Below are 19926 nucleotides of genomic sequence, written 5' to 3' on the forward strand. Positions count from 1 at the left end.
TAAAAATTAAATAAAATTTAACCTTTTTCGAAATATTTCAGTTTTGATAAAACGAAGGACACTACTACAAAGAGTCTCTCCCAATTTTACAGTATGCTAAAACTCACGAGATGTAGCTCTCTGTGAATTAAAATGTTACACAGTTTTTGGGTACGTAAGCGTACTAAATTTAATAACAATTTAAAATATATTTCATAAAAATTATCAGAAAATTATAGAATCAGAAAATTATTATATAAATTGAGAAATAACGAGAATAATATTTTCAAAATTATTCAATTCTTATTTTTCTATTACAAATATTTCATAAATCTGAGTTGTCAACACTGTACTAGTCGGGTAAAAGTATCTACGTCACTGGCAGTTCGATTTGGCCCACCTTATACTTGAAACTCCTTGATTTCTCACGCCACAAAGCTTCAACGTGCGTTGAATTGTGGTCAAGCACTAAAGCTCCCGAGAATTGTCAAGTTTCCATTTTACTAAATAAAAATCTTCGCGAAAATTTATACATAGTGAATCACTATTTCGCCACAACACCATGTGAATAAGAAATCACAGGTATTGCAATAAGGAGAAAAACAATGGAAGAACCAAAAGGAATCTTTGACGTCTTAAAATACGTTACACTACATCTCCTAACTTCTTAACAAAAGACTTTTACAAAGGCCTTAATTAAGTACTTAGTGTTAAGGTGGTTAAGGCTTTAGCATTGGTGTTAAGATGGAAAACCTTTTTAAGGGAAAATTTGGCAATAGCTCCATGAAATGCTTTAAAACCTAAAAACAACCCAAAAATTCCCAGTCAAAAAGTTAGGGTATTATTCCGTAAGGCCGCTAGAAGAAACATGAAGTATTTCGACGTAATTTTGGGACAAACTAAAGACAGATACTTTAATTACTGATACTTACAAATTACTGACAGATACTGAAATTTTTAACCTAAATTATAAATTATCAAAAAATAGATTATTTCTTGTTATGTATCAATACTTTTATATAAATATATTTTCCATTGACAAGTTTAGAAATGTACAAACCCACATTTTCCTCTTAAATGACATAAACTTAAAATGTAAGCGGTTCACATTAAGTTGGTTGCATGTTTTGACCATTTTAAATGAGTTCTTTAAATGAGGCAACAAACTTTTGATTTTTCAAAAATGATCAACAATGGTAAATTTCGTATATTCAGGACAGGACCATTTCTAAGGAATTAACCTATTAAGAACGAGTGGGACATCGGTGTCCCAAAAACCAAAACAATTTTTATGACAAGAAAGCTTGCTAGAAAGTTATGTTGTCTTCTAAATAGTCAGGAAATATGGTTTTTGGTTTTGGGACACCATTTTCCCACTCGTCCATAATAAGTTAAGTCCTTAGTAAATGGTACAGAATATACACACTTTACCCTATCAGATATTTTAACTTCTCAAAAAGCCTCAACTCCCTAGAGCTTTAAAAGGATCAATGGGACACTACTGTCCCAAAAACCAAATTTTTGACTATAGTACACTTGATAGGAAATTGAATTTTGTTTTTGGGACACTGATGTCCAACTCATCCTTTTAAAGCTTTAGGGAGTACCTAGAGCCCTTTACAGTGGTTACAATATCAAATAGAGTAGACTGTGTATATTCTGAACCATTTAGAAAGCCTATCCCTCGAAGGCCGAATGGGACACAGATGTCCCAAAACAATTTTTTTACTATAGAGAACTTCATAGAAGACTTTTGTCTTCTAGTCAGAAAAGTCTTTTCAGTCTTCTAGTCAAGTTTGTTTTTGGGACATCAATGTCCCACTCGCCCTTAATAAGTTAAGGCCTTGAAAGTGGTCCAGAATTAAGATATTTTAACTTCTCTAAAAGCCTCAACTCCCTAAAGCTTTAAAAGGATCAATGGGACACTACTGTCCCAAAAACCAAATTTTTGACTATAGAAAACTTGGTAAGAAATGGATTTTTGTTTTTGGGACACTGATGTCCAACTCATCCTTTTAAGGCTTTAGGGAGTAGAGACTTTTACAGTGGTTACAATATCAGATAGACTACACAGAGGAAAATAGTTGATAATTGAGTTGATAAAAAAAGTTGATTTTTCATATAAAATTGATTACCAAGTTAATATATCGGAGCTTATGTAAAGTTGGTCAAAAGTTGATTGATTCTATCAACTGTTGGTTTTTCGATATTTTTTCCGATATTATCAACAGATCAATCGACCTTTATCAACTTTTGACCAATTTTACATTGACTCACATTTTAATCGACAGTTGATTAAGAGTTGATCAAAGGTTGATCACCAGTTAATCGAGCAACAGTTGATCAAAAGTTGATAAAAATTTGATCATCTGTTAGTCGACCAAGAGCTGATCAACTTTTGCTCATCTTTTGATATACTGTCAATCTTCCTATCATCTGAGTAATACTGTAATTCTCTAAATTAATCGTTCCATTGATTCGAGTGGTGAACCAAGCTTTGGCGCCAAGTGATGTTCCTGATGTAATTAACCAATCGAGATATCTGTAAATATTCTATATTTCATTATAACAAATCTTTCTGTGTCTTATTTGCACTGCCAGTATATAAATTATTCATTCAAATTTTATCTCGCCTGAATTATAGCTCTTAACTGTAACAAAATTGATCAACTGTTGATCAAATGTTGATGCCATTAAAAAAATAAACAATTTTATCAAATATCAAGATTTTATCAAATATGTTGTTAATATGAAGCCAATCTGAATGTAATGAGTCGATAGATTCCTTTGTTATCTGATATTTGCTAAAATTGTTTATTTTTTAATGACATCAACATTTGATCAACAGTTGATCAAAATTTGATCAACAGTTGATCAATTTTGTTACAGTTAACAGCTATAATTCAGGCGAGATAGAATTTGAATGAATAATTTATATACTGGCAGTGCGAATAAGACACAAAATGACTTGTTATCATGAAATATAGTATAATTACAGGATATCGCCAAATATCAACAGTTGATCAAAATATGATCAACAGTTAATCAATTTTGTTACAGTTAACAGCTATAATTCAGGCGAGATAGAATTAACAGTGCGAATAAGACACAAGAAGACTTATTATCATGAAATATAGTACATTTACAGATATCGCGATTGGTCAATTAAATCAGGAAGATCACTTGGCACCAAAGCTTGGTTCACTATTCGATTCAATGGAACGATTTAGCAAAAGAATTACAGTATTACTCAGATCAACAGTTGACTAACTTTTGATCAACTTTTGATCAACTTTTGATCAACTCCCCCTATCTGACATTGTAAGCTCTCTAAAAAGCTCAATTCCCTTAAGCTCTGAAAGTTTAACCAAATGATTTCACATTCAAAATGTCTATGTATTGGTTGATTAGTGAACTTACAGCTAAAATGAACATGGAAACGGAAATGTTAGACAATTTTTTTTCACATATAAAAAGTGAAAATATGGATTGCAAATGAAATCGAATTAACGTCACATAAATTTTTCTATAACAAACTTTCCTCATACAATTTTCACTCATTTTGCAAGGATCTTGTGCAATTTGGCAAATGGTATTCATCAAAGGACATGACCCCTTATACAGTGAAAGACTTGCAAAAAAAACGCGATCACTTTGGAAGGAATTGTATATGGCATCAAATTTCTCAGAATCATTCTCCCCACATGCTTTAATGTTTTCTCGACATATTATTCTCCTCTCTCTGGTACACGAGACTCTGACCAACTCACTCTCACTCCCTATCACACCATTAATTCCTTCTCTATTCATTGGGCCCATGTTTATGATCATTTTGTCGGAATGATGGCGTCTCAGCATGTATTTGTGAATTAACTTCATTATATTGTGTATTTCCCTGTTTCCACCAGTTCGATGTTGCCAAATTAATTCCATCTTGAATAAATTTGCAAAAACTTTTCGTGTGCCTCCTCGCTTTTATATTTTTCCAAGACTCTTTTTCTTTCTGTATTTGTGTGGCATGTGTGGCAAATTTATGTTCTCTCTCTCTTAAATTTCTTGTGCCCAAGTTGAGAGGAAGTGTTTAATTATTAGCAAACACAGACTCATCATAAAAATGTGTACAGAAAAAAAGAGACACGAGGGAGAAGCATAAAACATTGATAATCCACTCTCGAGACTACCCTCAATCTCTATCACCTCCAAATAATTGCCCAAAACCTTCATATCTATTGCAAATTGCAAGGTTAAAGTCATACGAAGAAGTCAACGCGATTTCCCACAGTGAATATATCTCAAGTTAAACTCTCACTCAACCCGGCGAAAAGAGCCTAAAGAAAATACAAAACACATAATCGCACTTCTATCGACTTCCATAAACATTATCAACAATAGACGTTGGCTCTACCCGAAAAAAAAAGCCTCACCAGACGTAATTTGTTTACTTTCTCACAAACGCGTAATCGGATGCAATTCACATGCGATAAAGAAAATGTCGGGAGAACAATCAACAGGTTCAATCTTGATAACGTCTTTTTCTCAAGCCACATTCTCTCAGAAAATTGACAGCCAAGTGGATGAAGGAAAAATCTATTCCATATTAGAGGGATTTACCAGGAAGCAGCACTGCTCAATATGTCTCGGAAAAGCAATTTTCCTCTTCAAAAAGTATCAAGTTTCTCCTCTCAAAGTGAAATTAGATGGACATTTTATCCATGTAGCTTTTACAAATTGAAAGATAAACTGCATTCCTCAAATATGAATCACATCCCACTGAAGGAATTAGGGAATTCCAAATTAATTTATATGACTTCACCCAATTTCTGAGTAAATAAATTGGATTTAAAATACAATTTTATTGTAATAAAATCTAGAATTAAGAATAATGTAACAGATAGTGGATCCTACACTAATTTTCACATATCACTCACAGATGACGCTAACGACACATGTGAAGTTGTCGTTATGTTAGAGAGGTTACTCATCTGTCAACTAACGAATCAGAATATTGACAATAGAAGGTTGAGATAATAAATTAATTATCCTAGACAAAATTATTTAACTACTTTTTTGCATATTAAAGAAAACACTGTTAGAGGGTTAATTGAAGATTCCCTTCGTTTTCGTCATGCACGCGTCTGTATAAAACACTCTTAAGTTGATTTTTATTTGATGTTCCTTATGAACTTTAGCCACCGAAATCCATCTCGACTGAAGTATAGGCCTTAACTGTAAGACGAAATCACTTACACGAATTTGTTCCCGAGAATGGGAACAAAAAGATTCCCCACATGACTAACAATTTCGTTCCGAAAATTAACTCGTCCATGGACACCAAAAATTTTTGGAACAAATATGTTACAGATGTAGGAAAAATAAAATGTACAAATTTGTTCCTGACAGTGGGAACAAAACAGCCGAGTGCAACAAATTCTGTTTCAAATTTCGGGAACAAATTTGTATAAAACGAAATCAACTCAAATTTGTAGACATTCCACTGTATCAAAACGGTTCCAAAAGAAAACTCTAACAAAATTGTAACTGTATTTTGTAACGAAACTGTAAAGAAATCTTTTTGGAACAAACAAATATCTTCTCTAGGTACAAATCGATTCCAAAAAAATTTGTTCCAAGGAAAACTTGTTCCAATATTTTGGTCAGTGTCCAAAAATTTTTACCGTGTACTTGTGACCCGGTCGCCTTATTTTGAATTGCTCTTTGCTGTGTCTGCAGTGAGACACTTAGGGGAGACTGGGGCACATGTAAACATTTTCGATAGATGAGAATTTAAGGTGATTTTCCAAGCACACAGTTATTTTTTGGAAAATCTTTCTTAGTTCATGTTTTACCCTTGGGTATAGGCAATACATCGAGGGTAATGCGGATGCTGGAAAACAATTGAGTTTTCCATAAAAATAAAATTTGTGACACTGTGCATTTTTTTTCTTTTCACAAAATACTTGGGGTAGAAGTAAACACTTTCTGGGGAGGATGTAAACACCCTTTTTTCCACCCTTGAAATTAACTTTGCACCACTTTCAATTATTTTAATTACTTATGAGATAATATAAAGACTGTATATTATTCAAAAAATCACTAAACTTTTTACAAAGAATAATTAAAATAGCAAAAAAACTAAAAGCATGCAAATCAAAGACATTTTTCAATGGATTTTCCCCATATTTTGATATCATTGACTTCTTATTGAACACATCCAACGAAAAATTTCCCACCATGAGATGCAATACCAAGAAAAATATTTTGCCATTCATTCTACACTCGCGACATCTACAATTACGGGGAAATTGCCTGTTTACATCTACCCCAAATGCTGTTTTCTGACTAATAAATTAACCTTTTAAAATAATGAAAATCTCAATTTCTCTAGTAAATGCATTAATATAACCCTAAAAGATGTAGGAAAAAACTGGTATTGCTACATTTCGATTATTTTACACAATTTTTAATTTCCAGGTGGAAATCCAAATGGCCAAAATAATCGAAATATCAACATTTTCGGGAAAAATCTGTGGACGTACATACCCATAGTATCTATGAATGCTTATGGGTTTTATCTTCTGGAGTCTTAAAATTAATGAAAAAAATCACAGTGTTTACAACTACCCCTGTTTACTACTACCCCAGTTCCCCCCAGGCCTTTGCCAATCCCCTCTTCGTCTGTGTTATTACCCATATTGCAGAGTCTGTCCCTTGTTTGTGGTGGTCTATCGGTTTCCAGCTAACCATAGTACCACACTAGCAGTCACTTATCTGCGGTACAGTAGACTCTCTCTCAATTGGGCATTTGGGGCAAAATGTCATCTGGTTTATAGATAGATTTGGGCGTCAAAGCCTTTGCAAATTCCACAAAAAGCGCTCAATTATAAAGAATCACGATGAAATAGGAAGATCTACAGCGAATTTGAGCAAATTACCTTCATAATTAAACGTGAAAACTCTCAGCAAAATTTTTCGCCCGATTTAAAAAGAGCCGATTGAGCGAGAGTCTACTGTAGTAGGGGAAATATTTCAGGCTTCGCATACACTCTGGCAACGAACAATTCATATTTTTATCGTATTCTTTCAATGAATCTGACTTGATGGCAATAATGGAATATGGGAAAATATGAAATGTTCAACGCCAGAGTGTGTTCGAAGCCTGAAAACCTTCCGATACAAACGTAGATAAGAGACACTTTACCTCTACTGTTCGTAAGCTTTTCTTTAATTCTAGCACTTATGAATCCGGCACACCTTTTAGATCAGGAAAATTTCATGAAGTCGAAATTCGAATCCTTTTTTTTCTCACATGTTTTCCATATGACTATCTCATTCTTTCACACAGCAAATTCGATTGAGCTAAATTGAATTTGGAGTGATGTTTAAAAGAAGAAGAAGAAGAGTACAATAGAATGAGATAATCATATGCAAAACATGTGAGAAAGAAAGGGATGCGAATTTCGACTTCATAAAATTTTCCTGATCTAAAAGCTGTGCCGGAGTCATTATGCCTTCGGTACACCTTTTAGATCGGTAAAATTTCGTGAAATCAAGATTCACTTCTCTTTCTTTCTTAAAAGACTTGCATAAGTCTATCCCACTCTTTCGGTCTCAAAATTGGACTGAACCAAATTTAATTTGGTTTGATGTTTAAAGGAAGAAGAAGAGTGCGAAAGAGTAGGATAGACATATGCTAAACTTTTAAGAAAGAAAGGGCTGTGAATTTTGATTTTATGAAATTTGACCGACCTAAAAGGTGTGCCGAAGCCATTAAGAATGGTTTTTATCGATCCGATCTTTGGTATTTTTATTCTCAAGTAACCCATCTCTCTCCAACGAAGAAAGTGTTAAGAAATCGAAATGACGACTGAAAGTGAAGATGAGTAAACGAAGAAGGAGAAATTATATCTCTCAAGTCCCCCTTTTCGCATCAAAAGTCGCGAATGGCAGAGATGGCAAAAGAAAGAGAGGAAGTGTCTAACAGGACTTTGAGCCCCTCTGCTAAATAAAGTCAAGATCTCCCCCCCTCCTTCAGTTGCCCATGATCTTCCGTCACAGTGAAAAATGGGATCAGTAGGGAGCTGTGCCACGCACACACACAACAAACCCGCGACGAAGAGAATGGGAATGAGGGAATAATGGATTGGTGGGATAAAAAGTTTTGTGTGCGCAAACCCAGGGAAAAAGGCACAATTCACGAGGAGAGACCAACAGAGAGGTTGTTGCGTAATGTTAAATTCACTTTTTGTCTTCTCATCTCACTTGCTCCCAAAACACAAAAAAAAGAAAAGAAAAGAACAGTCCAAGAGATCAGGGGACCCCCATTCAATCACCAAAAATCACACATTTGTGATTCTTTTGACAATGGAGGCGCCTGGTGGCTCCTAAGCTATTTGTCCCTTTCTCACATCACAGGATCGCCATGTGGATCAGGTGTGTGGGAGCAGGATGGGTGATAGTGGGAGCCAAGTGACATTTTAGGTGATCCCCCTCCTCTCTACACACAATCCACAAGTGAATAGGGCAGAGTGGAGGGGGGGAGCAAGGGAAGGGGAAGAGAATAGAATAAGAGACAATTTTTTGGCGTCCAATTGTTATTGCATAATTCTCCCAGCAAAGTGCCCAAAAAAAATCACTCAATATCGTCTCATCTCATTCACACCATCTGCCCCCAAATGTGGATCTCTATTTCTCTCTCATATTTACACACTTCTTTTTCATAAAAAAGTCCCACAAATAAATATGGCAACATCGCGAGTGAATTTTATGTTTTTTCCATTCTCAACACAGAATGTAGAAGAGGAATTAATAATAAAAAAAAAAACACTGCGCAGCTTTTGAAGAGACAGAAATATTGGATGAAAAATTTCGATGCTTAAGCCAACCCAAAATCATCATCATCATCACCAGGCTTGCTTTGATGTCCTGGAAGAGAGGGGTAAAATTTGTGGAAATTGTGGTACTTACCTTCAGAGGCATCTTCGTAGGCAATGACATCTGCCTTGTCTAGGTCCAAGGAGTCTGTCAATTGGGATGACTGATCAGGAACTAGTGTTGTACATCCCGAATCATCCATTGGACCCTCATCTAGGTCATGGGTGAGTGGGAGTTCCACAATCACGCCACTTTTGTCACAAACAGCCCCACTATCGAGGAGACAGTCATTCCCGGAAGCACTTGAATTGCTACTGGTACTTGTGGCAATTCTTGTGGATGTGGCTGCATGACTTCCCGTAGGACTGTCCTCGTCGGGCATCTTTTCCGTCTCGATTCCCTTGACACAGACCTCTCATCCAAATCACTTTGGCACCTGAATCACCTACCCCTACACACGCGCTAGGCGTCCTAGCGCGCCCAGAATCCAGAGCACTGTGCCAAGGTCCTGGGCCACAATCTCTCTCTACACAACACAATCAGCACCCCCTCACTGGGATTGATAGTGTCAGTGGGCAGGGGTAGTACTTCCTGCGTCACTCAGAATCTCTTTCCTCTCTCTCACTCTCTCTCTCTCTCTCTCTGTCTTCTCGCGGAAGGAATTACAATACGAATAAAAAAAAACACGCGCAGCAAAGTGAAGGTGAATATCACGAGGCACCCAAAGTCAAACGTCCACTGGGTACCCTTTCAAACCCACCATTTGGTGCATTTGATCCCGAAAAATGCCCCAAAAACCCAATGAAAATGAAAAGTGTGTGAAAATTAGGTCTGTAGGCCAGCACTTACACTCCCGTATTCGACATTATTCTAAGATTGGAATTCATGACGGTGGAGAGCGCCACATTCGCGCACACACTACTGCACTATTGCCATACTTAAACACAATCGCAGCCCCCCAATGCCGTCGTTCATGACATTGAACCCCCAATTCGTGTGTGTAATTCGCGTGCGCGTATGTGTGGCTCACTGGGATGTTGCGATGGAAAAGGAAGAGAGAGAGATGCCCAGCAAAAATTGACTCAAAATTAATCACCTATTTTCCCCACAAAATCACACAAAAATTCACGTTTTTGCACTTTTATCACTTTCACTCACGCCCACACTACTGTTTTCACGGCCAACTAAGCGATAACAGTGACGAAAAAGGTGAGTTTTTTCACAATTTCTGAAGAGCTCAAAATTGCCGCTTACAAGTCCATTGAATTTCCGTCTTTCACCGTCTTTAGCGCCAGCGCCCTCTTTGAGAATTCTTCTCTATTTACAAGCATTATTCACATTACAAAACCCCTTACATGTTATCAATTTTAATGCGCGGGAAAATTAAAAAATCAGGAAGTTGATGGTTTGCAGATCTTCCTTCCTCCTTTAGCTCTTTCCGGACCGGAGCATATGTTGCAAGCCAGTTTCACCATTTTTTAATCAAAAATATCTAAGCTAAGGAATTAATTGAGGTCCTACAAAAAATATCTTACATTTGGACATCCGTATTGTTTGTAATCATCCACAAGAATCGGATTTTTATCAGTTCTGAATATTCAAAAAACATTGTTTTTCACTGAATATTCATATGCTGCTTCGGGTACTCAGACAGAGTCCCAAAAGAGACGAAAGAGTTAGGAAGTAGGGCGAAGTGGGGCTACTTTCAGCAAATAAGATTACGTTGACATAAGATCACACTAAAATTTGGATAGACAAAATAATTGTGGATCTAAATTAATTTAATGTAAAGTCCAGTTTTCTTTAGGAATATGAGAAAAAACAAAACGTACCGTCAACAAAATACCGTGAGCTAGAGGCATTTTCAATTTTCACCAAAGAAAGGAAAGAAAATGCCTTTACGACTGTCTTGAAAAATCGTATGTTGAATCTTGTGAGTTTTTCCAAAAACCCGAAATAGCCAAAATCATTAAATTTGGTTTAAAAATGGATTAATTTTCTTTAACCTCTAACATAGTGTTTTCTTTAATATCCAAAAAAGTAGTTAAATAATTTTGTCTAGGGTAATTAATGGTCCACTGAACTCAAAAATACCGCATCCATTCTTCATTATCACTTTCCGTTTGGGCGCCAGGTGAGAAAAGGTAAAGACCGCCTGGAGGCGGTCATATCGGTTTAAGGCATAAAAAGACTGAAATATTTTAATTGAAAAATAGTGAACAAATAGTAAAATAAATGAATTTTAAACGTTTTTTATGGATGAATGTTCTATGATTATCAAAGAAATGATAATTTTTAGGAAAAAAAACGTTTATAATTTTTATAATTAGACGTTAATGAAGCTCAAGGTGTTTCAATAAGACTGATTTTTACCGAATAGGTCACAGATCAGCTATGAAAACGCCACTTTCTTGTATGATTTGAAAGTTCTTTGAAATACATTGCTCATCTTCTGGTTTTATTTCACGATCTGGGGCATTAACTCTTTCGCGTCTTTAGGGTCATATATGACCCGGGGAAAAAAGTTTCTTTTTGGCTATTTACATTAATTGAAATCTAACTGGAGTCTTGAGAAAATGAGCCAAGAATCTTACATCCTTCTATTATGATGTCGTGCACGAACAGATAGATTTCAATTAATGTAAATACCCAAAAAAAACTTTTTTCCCCGAGTCATGACATTACCCTAAAGACGCGAAAGAGTTAAAGGACGAATTAGGGAATTCATCATCACTGTTGAAGTCTGCTTCTTTATCAATTTCGCTTAATTCGAAGAAATCGACCATTTTACTCCATTCTGGACAGTTTTCGTGTAATCTCAATTGTTTTCCATGATTAATATATTGCAAAATAATAATATATTTTACTAGAACAACCAAAACAATTAAATAAAAAAATCGGTAATTTTTGAAAATTTTACCCTTGAACGGATAAGACCGCCCACAGGCGGTCTTCCTTTTTTTCTTCTAAAACTCTTACTTCTAGTTTTTTTTCACACTTATCAATTAAAATATACAAACTAGAAGAACATAACTTTCAGGAAATAAGATTCTTACTACAGTTAGATTACTTTAAAACAATTTTTTTGCACTTGAAAACGTAAAATGTCGCGAGCGACATTTTGTTGTTTTTTCTCTGACCTGTCCCACAAAACTGAAGATTGCAAAGTAAACAAATGAAAGGTCAAAATGAATTCAGCTTCAGAAAATAAGTTAGTAAGACTACAACGGTCTTACCAGTTAGAGGGTTAAAAAAAAATTACACGTAAACTAATATAAAGAATCAAATGATTTTTAAAAGTCCGACCGAAAAATCGCTTTTCAGTTTTTCCAATGTTTTATATTTAAATGCAAGTTATTAAACCTTCTTTTAATTAAAAAAAATAAAGGTAAATAAATTCTTTTTTATAATCGGATAATCGAATTTGGTATAAATTCAGATGATTTTTTGCTGTAAAATATATTAAAAAATTAATAATAAAATGCCACTTTGGATAGTTAAGTGTTAAAGGACATTGGGCACTTTAGAGAGGCTCTAGATGCTCTTGATCAACTTAAGGGGTTACTTGGGTCATGAACGCTTTAAAAAAACAGTATGTTTTATTTAAATATTTTTTTATATCCTCGAACTTCACAAGAAATCAGTTTTCTCAATACAATTTTTTTTAATGTTCGCCATTCTGGCTTTTAAACAATAAGAGATATCGACCACTGTTCTTCGATGACCCCTCCCTCTCACAAGCCCAGCAGAACATTTTGTCCATACACATCTTTATCCGGAAAAATCGTCAGCTCGAAATCTGTAAGATCCTGAGATGAACTGCTCTGGAAGGCTTATTTCTCACTCGATTTGGTCAAATTAGGTTTTATATGAAAGGTTTTGAAATTCCAAACACGACTGCATCCGGTGCAAACGGTAATGGATCGGTAACAGATTCATTTTGAAAATCCTGTTTTTCAGACTTTTTGGATTTCTGTCTTATATAAAATTCAAACGGTATGAGATATTCAGAAACTTACCTTTTTCTTTTCACTCCAATTTCATCCAGCAATATGATTTTATGATGATTTATAGACAAATAACCTAAATCAATATGAAACTGATAGAGAAATAACACCCGAAAAAACTAGGAGAAAGAATAAGTATACCAGAGCCTCTTTTTAAGAATTCGAGCAGCTCGCAAAACCTAAAACATTTTACTACCCTTTTTTCGCAATAAAAATAAAAAAATTATGTAATTTAAAGTCAGAAAAAGGTTGAACATTTAAAAACCAATACTTTTCTAGTTAAATTGTATTTGAAAGAAGGATTTTTGTAAAGGAATATAATTTGAATTTTCCGGGAGAATTTTCTAGAAAAACCTAGGATGATTAACTAACGGATGGAGCATTTTAATTCACAAATGGTATATTTTTCTTAAATTCTTTATAATTATTAAGCTTTAGTTCTCACAAAAATAAATATAACACGAAATTGTAGCCACATCAGAGAATATATTTTTATTGAATTTAAAATTTTACTGGTGTTACAGATGGAAAATTTTTCAGAAAAATTCAAAAAATTGCGAATTTTACGTATTTTTCATAAAGGTTTTAGGAACTATTATACTCGTGCAATCATTACAAATTTTGTGCTAATAACATAACATTAGATACTCTCTCATTTGGTAAAAGTTTTAAAATGATTGCATTTGGTTTTATATCAAAACTAAAAAACCACTTAAGAAAAAATATACCACATTTTTGTACGGAAAATGTATGAGAATGCTCTGCCCTGAGAAAAACTGACTTGAAAGGTCCTGTGTTCAAACCTTATAAGCCAAAATAAAAACCAAAAATTATTGTATTATAATTATTTAAAATTATTTATTTTTAAAAACTTTTCCTAATGAAAAATACAGTGCTGTCTTAAGAAGAGCTTTTTGGGGAATCTCCTTAAGCATTCCTCATCTACGTAAAATAATCCAAATCAGTAAATAATTGAATTTTTGGCGAATTCTAGAAAGTAACTATGCTGAAAAAAAACTTCTTTATACTTTAAAGAACATTTTCATTCATTTGTTATCAATTTCCCTGAATTTTCTTCAAGGAAAAATTTTCTTGATTGTCTTTAGAAAGCTTTCAGCTTACGAAATACGGCAGTTCATCAAATCGAATTTTCCCTATTTTTCCCATTAAGAAAAGTTAAATTTGAGACCAGAAAATGAGGAATATGGAATTTTCTTTCTAAGGCCTATTGAAAACCCGAGCGCCAACTAGCGGAATATATTTAAAAGTTTATTATGGTTGTCCTTCCGGGATGTCAGTTTTGCAGAAAACGTGAGCGTGACGTGACGTGTAATTGTCGATTCTTTTAGGAAAGAAATTTGCGTAAGTTAGGATATTTCCTCATCTTAAAATCCCATTTAATTTAGTGTTATTTATTGGAGAAGTCTTCATGAATTCCTTGGGAAGCGATCAAGCTGTATTCTGAGTCAGGATAAAGGGGGTAAATGGGGATAAAGACTTAAACAACTTGATAGGTTAGTAGAAAATTGAGAGAATTTCAATATGGCGACAGGACGGCGATTGGCACAAGAAAGAGGGAAATCCAAAGTGCAACTTTGCAGTACATATAGCTCTGATATCGATGAAACCAACTGACTCCGTTTGAGCTTAATTAAAAAAAATCACTATTTCATTCAATTAGTAAACAGTTCAAATATTTCCAATCCATTAAAGCTTGAATTTATTTAACTCAGGCGACTTAGTTCCCAACAAATCCTTTTTGGTCCATTTGGTCAAAGAAAGTTTGATTTGAGCCATTATTCCTAGGTTTAAACGCAGCCTAAAATCATCAAAATCGGTGAAGAAATGGATCAAACTACATAACTTCCTCTTAAAACGGTTTCCAAGTATTTTTCTTTTCTCCAAAAGCTCAAATTCATAAAAATTGAATTGAAATTGGTTTTTTTTTCAATATTAAAACAAAGAACAGTTTCTTTTATAAAAAATATATTAACAAGTTACAAAATACATTCCGTGCAAATTTTATGCTTTTGGATTTGATAGAATCTCACGAGAAATAATTAGTCTTTGCACCTGAGATGTTCCTTCGTAGATTTGATAGATCTTTGCATCTCGCATAAGTTTCTCCACGGGATACTCAGAGTTGAATCCATTGCCACCGAAAATCTGAACTGCATCTGTTGCAATCTTATTCGCAAAGTCTGCAGCATGGCATTTGGCAATTGAGGCATAGTAGGTATTGCGACGTCCTTGATCAATTTCCCAGGCTGCTCTCCAGTAAGCCAAACGTCCAGTTTCCACCCCAATGGCCATATCGGCAAGCATAAAGGACACAGCTTGATGATGAGCAATGGGAACACCAAAAGTTTTCCTCTCAAGGGCATACTTTGTGGCCTCATCCAAGCATCTCTGGGCCAAACCAACTGCCCCGGAGGCTACTGGAGGACGAGTCTTATCGAATGTTCCCATTGCCACTTTGAATCCTGCACCTTCGCCAATCAAAACATTTTCCTTAGGCACTCTTACATCTTCAAATGTGATTCCTCTGGTATCTGATGCCCTCTGTCCCATGTTGATCTCCTTTCGTCCTGGCGTGACTCCAGGGAAATCTCTCTCAACGATGAATCCAGTAAAGGCTTTGCTGGCTGGTGCTTTTGGATCGGGATTTGTCCGTGCCAGCACAAAATACCAATTAGCCACTCCGCCATTTGTAATCCACATCTTTTGGCCATTTAGGATGTATTCATCTCCTTTACGTTCGGCTCTTGTTTTAACCCCATTCACATCGCTACCTGTTAAGGATAAAGATTATTTCTAAATTTCACGTCTAAAATTGGATTTACGTGAACTTAATGTGTCTAAACGAGGCATTTAGAGTAAAAGGAGTCTATCGTGTTAGGCCAAAACTTTCTTGACAAAACATATTCGAGGAACCAGAAAAAATACAAAAGTTATTTTTTTTTAATTTTTGTTTTCCGAAAATTGATCATTTTTCATTGACCAAAAATTTCTTGAAACATCTGAAAAAGTACATTCAGTTCTTCGTTATCCGGGACTTCGATATCCGGGTGACAGCTGCCAAAAACTAGCGGTTGACGTTTTCAAAACGTTTTTAAGTAACGTTTAAGTTTTTTTTTTCTCAAAGTTTATGGTGACGAGGATTATCCGAAAAAAACTACTAGATGACCCAAGATTTCGTTGTAGAAGAAAAACAGGCACCAACTGTTATCGCAAGATTTGAGAGAAAATGGTTTTGGGTTATTCGCAAGATTACATTGGTAAGCAAAAACAAACTGGATAAAAAAAAGATTACTCTGAGCGACACATAAAGTTTAATACAAAAGAAAAACATATTGGGATATATAGATAATTCAGTGAGTTAGTAAAGAAACTGAAGAAGATCGCTAAAATTTAATTGAAAACCTAACAGATCGGGCAGTATTTTGGTAAAAGTAGTGAGTAGAAGAAAATTTTGGCAGTATATAAAGCAGGGGCCTCTCGACATTTCATTTTTCCATACGTTTTTCCATAGAGGCACTGAAGACTATTGGCAAGTTTTTTCCTAAAGAGAATTGACTTATCAGTCTGATATATTTCGAAATCGTGCATTAAAAGCTATCTAAAAATACATATTTTATAATGCTCGCCGAAATAATACAAGAACTACGAGCAAATTTGTTTAAGTCGCGGTGCAATATCTGTAAAATTTTTACAAGGAAAAGTGAAAAATATCTTCACTTTTTATTATGCTTATTATGCGTTTGTTCAGTGGAACCAGTCTCAGTGGCCCAGAGAAGTCAGAATGTTGACCAGACCTACTATAAAAGCCACGAAACTTTCATAAATACCCTCTGTATCAATATTAAGACCACAAAGCGTTGCTAAAATTTGGTTTGGTCATTTATTGAGCGTTAATAAAGAATAAGATAAGATTGCGATTAAGCATACGGAAATCATAAATTGGCAATAGGCAAAAATTGTAAAATATTTTTACCACAGGGAAAATTAAAAGTCATCAAATATCTTAGCGTTTTCGGTTTGATCAAAAGGGGATTGATTATCAGTTTTCACTAAATTACTGACCAAATTTAATTTTATAATGATGATTTTGTGATTTGACCATTTTAATTTTTCACAGACCAATCTGCTAAGGATCAAATATGTTTTTTTGTCATATTTTTTGGAATTGTCAGAAAAATCAATGAACAAATGCGCAGTAAAAATTAGATCTGGTCAGCAAAAATCAAATTTGATCTGTACTGAAATTAGAACTGTCACGTTTTTTAGATTAGAAAAGTTTCATGGAATTAAAATTCGTACTCTATTCTTTCTCAATAATCCAATTTTTTTGCACTCAGAATTCAATTAAACTAAATTCAATTTGTTGTCATATGAATTTCGATTTTATGAAAATGTCCTGCAAGTTTTGCCTAAGAAATAAAGAAGTTAGTTTTCATTCTACCTGCAAGCATCTTTATTGCTAATTGTTTATAGTAATGGCTCCGGCACACCTCTTAGATCAGAAAAATTTCATGAAGTCGAAATTCGGATCCATTTCTTTCTCACATGTTTTGAATATGTCTATTTCATTCTCTCGCACTCTTCTTCTTCTTTTAAACATCCCACAAAATTCAATTTAGCTCAATCGAATTCGGTATGCGAATGAATGAGATAGTCATATGCAAAACATGTGAGAAAGAAAGTTTTTCAAATTTCGACTTCATGAAATTTTCCTGATCTAAAAGGTGCGCTGGAGCTGGAGCCATAAATTTCAAAATTTACTCAGCCTTTCAAAATCAAAAGAGAAAACCACAAAGAAGTACAATCTCTATACTCTTGGTATTTTTTGCCCATCTAAAACGCTGAGAAAATTTCAAAATTGCAATTCAGATCTACTTTGAATTATTTTTATCAATTTAGATTAGGATTACAGAGTATTAAGAGAAGCGTATTTATTATTCAAATTTTAAGAAAGAGTTGGCTTCCATTTCACCTGAAACTCTTTTATAAAGACTTACGTTTCTTACTGACCAAAATTTAATATTTTACTGACCAAATTTGATTTTTGAAATCAAAATTCACGTTACTTTCTTTCTTACGCGTTCTGCATATGTCTATCTCATTCTTTAACACTCTAAATTCAATTGAGCTGAATTGAACTTGTTGTGATGTTTAAAAGAAGAAGAAGAATCCAAAAGAATGAGATAGACATATGTAAATAATGTGAGAACGAAAGGGATTCGAATTTCGACTTCGTGAAATTTTACTAAGAATTTTTGGTAGAGGGTTAATTATTCAATTTAATCGATTGGTTTTTAAAATACCTGCTCCTGGTTCAGTAACAGCATAAGCAGCTACCAATGGTTCTTCCAAAAGCCGTCCTAGATACTTCTTCTTTTGCTCTGTATTCCCGGACAACACTACCGGCGTCTGGGCCAGAGTACTGGCTTCCATAGCTGTGAAGATGCCAGTGCAACCGTAAGCTAGTTCCTCATTAACAAGGCAATTGGTAAGGCAATTGAGTCCTAGGCCCCCAAATTCCTGGGGAATAGACAGGTTGATTAGGCCAAGTCCATGGGCTTTTTTGATAATCTCCCAGGGATATTCTCCGTTTTGGTCATGCTTAGCGGCGATGGGAATTATTTCATCTCGTGCAAACTTCCGAGCTGTCTGTTGAAATTCGTATTGAATGTCACTGAGCTGAAAACTAGGACCACCAGCTCCTACTGCTTCCGAAGCCTGGGTACTTAGTAGTCTTTGACTGGGAAGGATAGTTGAGCGAACAATCTGCAATGTTTGAAATATTTTTATATCTTATCACGAGGAGCTGTCTGGAAAGAAATTATTAATCTTCTTCTTTTTGCGTATCGGATGAACATATTTAGATCGGAATTTCCAGAAAAAAATATAAATGAATCAATGAAAGTCCAGCAAAAAAAGCCCTGATGAGAATTATCTAACTCCAAAGTGTAAAAAAAAGTACGCATTTTGATAAGGGACTTCACGTAAAATAAATCCCAAATATAGAGCTGAAGGTGGAGTATTTATCAGGAGGAGTGATTTGACCTCAGCAAAGTGGTCCAAAGTTCACAAGAGGCGTCTCAAGTCTCAAGCAAGTCATTTAGGTTGAATAACAAATAAAGGCAAAGGCACAAAGCTACTAAAAGTTAAATTACAGACAAGTGAACTTTCTTCCTATGTACAATTAAAACAAAAAACCATTGAATTAATGCAATTAATGTCAAAATTGGTTGAGTTTTTGGTATAATTACCTGCCTCAGAAGTTGAGCCATTCTGTTGAATTGAGGTGATAGACTTATTGGCGGAAAACCACTGAAAATCGTCTTACTTGTCCAACTGCTTGATACACACTGAACTTCTGAAAAAGTGCTTGATAACTTTTATTGAAATTTGCCGTGAAATTCACAGTATATAATTTTAATTGCCAAAACACTGTACACTGCCTGAACACATATTCATGGTATCTCTATCTCGATTGCCTGAATTCCGGGGTTTTATGTACACATCACGGTGGAATATGAATACGCTGCCATCTGAAGGGAGATTTTGATACGTGGCTTAAATTTGAACTCTTTGAAATAAAGCCCGTTTGAAGAAAGGGAATAAATAAAATAAAAATAAAAACTTCTACTATTTAGCTTTGGCATTGTATAAATGAGCAGTAAAAAGTTAAAATTGATCAGTAACAAAAAAAATTTGAAACTGTGGTATTATCGTCCAAATTTTGGCAAAGAGAAAATAAAGGGCTTTTCATTCTATATGGAACTATTTTAAATGTTAAATATGTAAATTAGGTCCATTTTTGTAAAGATTTAAGTTTTTTACTGACTATAATTAGATATTTTACTGATCATTTTTAATTTTTTTACTGATCATTTTTAATTTTTTACTGCTCATTTGTTTTTTGCCTTTAGCTTTCGCTCATGCTTTTATTATAACAAGAAATAGTTCATCAAAGATCTGTATTCAATTGATGGAGAAACATCGCGACCAAATAAATTTATTGTCGAATTTTCAATCAGGTTTTCAGAAATTTCACCGCACTACT

General features: G+C 34.6%; 2 protein-coding genes across 3 annotated transcripts in view; both read right to left on the reverse strand.

Annotated features, from left to right (window-relative positions):
- The window catches only part of LOC129800611 (nuclear hormone receptor FTZ-F1), a 130636-nt gene extending 120496 nt beyond the window's left edge, over positions 1-10140 (reverse strand). For both annotated transcript variants that reach the window (XM_055845129.1, XM_055845128.1), the window contains exon 1: positions 8944-10140. In XM_055845129.1, coding sequence (XP_055701104.1) covers positions 8944-9232 — 289 coding nt within the window. In that variant the 5' untranslated portion in view covers positions 9233-10140. The remainder of the gene's footprint in view (positions 1-8943) is intronic.
- A 4686-nt stretch (positions 10141-14826) lies between these two features.
- Positions 14827-19361, reverse strand: LOC129800627 (medium-chain specific acyl-CoA dehydrogenase, mitochondrial). The gene is made up of 3 exons (XM_055845156.1): positions 19130-19361; positions 18182-18644; positions 14827-15649 (listed from the first exon to the last, which is right to left on the reverse strand). The coding sequence occupies exons 1-3, from the start codon at positions 19148-19150 to the stop codon at positions 14880-14882; spliced, it is 1254 nt and encodes a 417-aa protein (XP_055701131.1). The 5' UTR covers positions 19151-19361; the 3' UTR covers positions 14827-14879.
- Positions 19362-19926: the final 565 nt, after the last annotated feature.

Source organism: Phlebotomus papatasi, chromosome 2 (assembly GCF_024763615.1).
Source record: "Phlebotomus papatasi isolate M1 chromosome 2, Ppap_2.1, whole genome shotgun sequence".
Taxonomy (NCBI): Eukaryota; Metazoa; Arthropoda; class Insecta; order Diptera; family Psychodidae; genus Phlebotomus; species Phlebotomus papatasi.

Coding starts and splice junctions, on each gene's coding strand:
- LOC129800627 (XM_055845156.1), bottom strand. CDS start 19,150: ATGGCTCAACTTCTGAGGCAG. Junction 18,645..19,129: donor TGGCTCAACTTCTGAGGCAG/GTAATTATACCA, acceptor CAAACATTGCAG/ATTGTTCGCTCAACTATCCT. Junction 15,650..18,181: donor TGTTACTGAACCAGGAGCAG/GTATTTTAAAAA, acceptor TATCCTTAACAG/GTAGCGATGTGAATGGGGTT.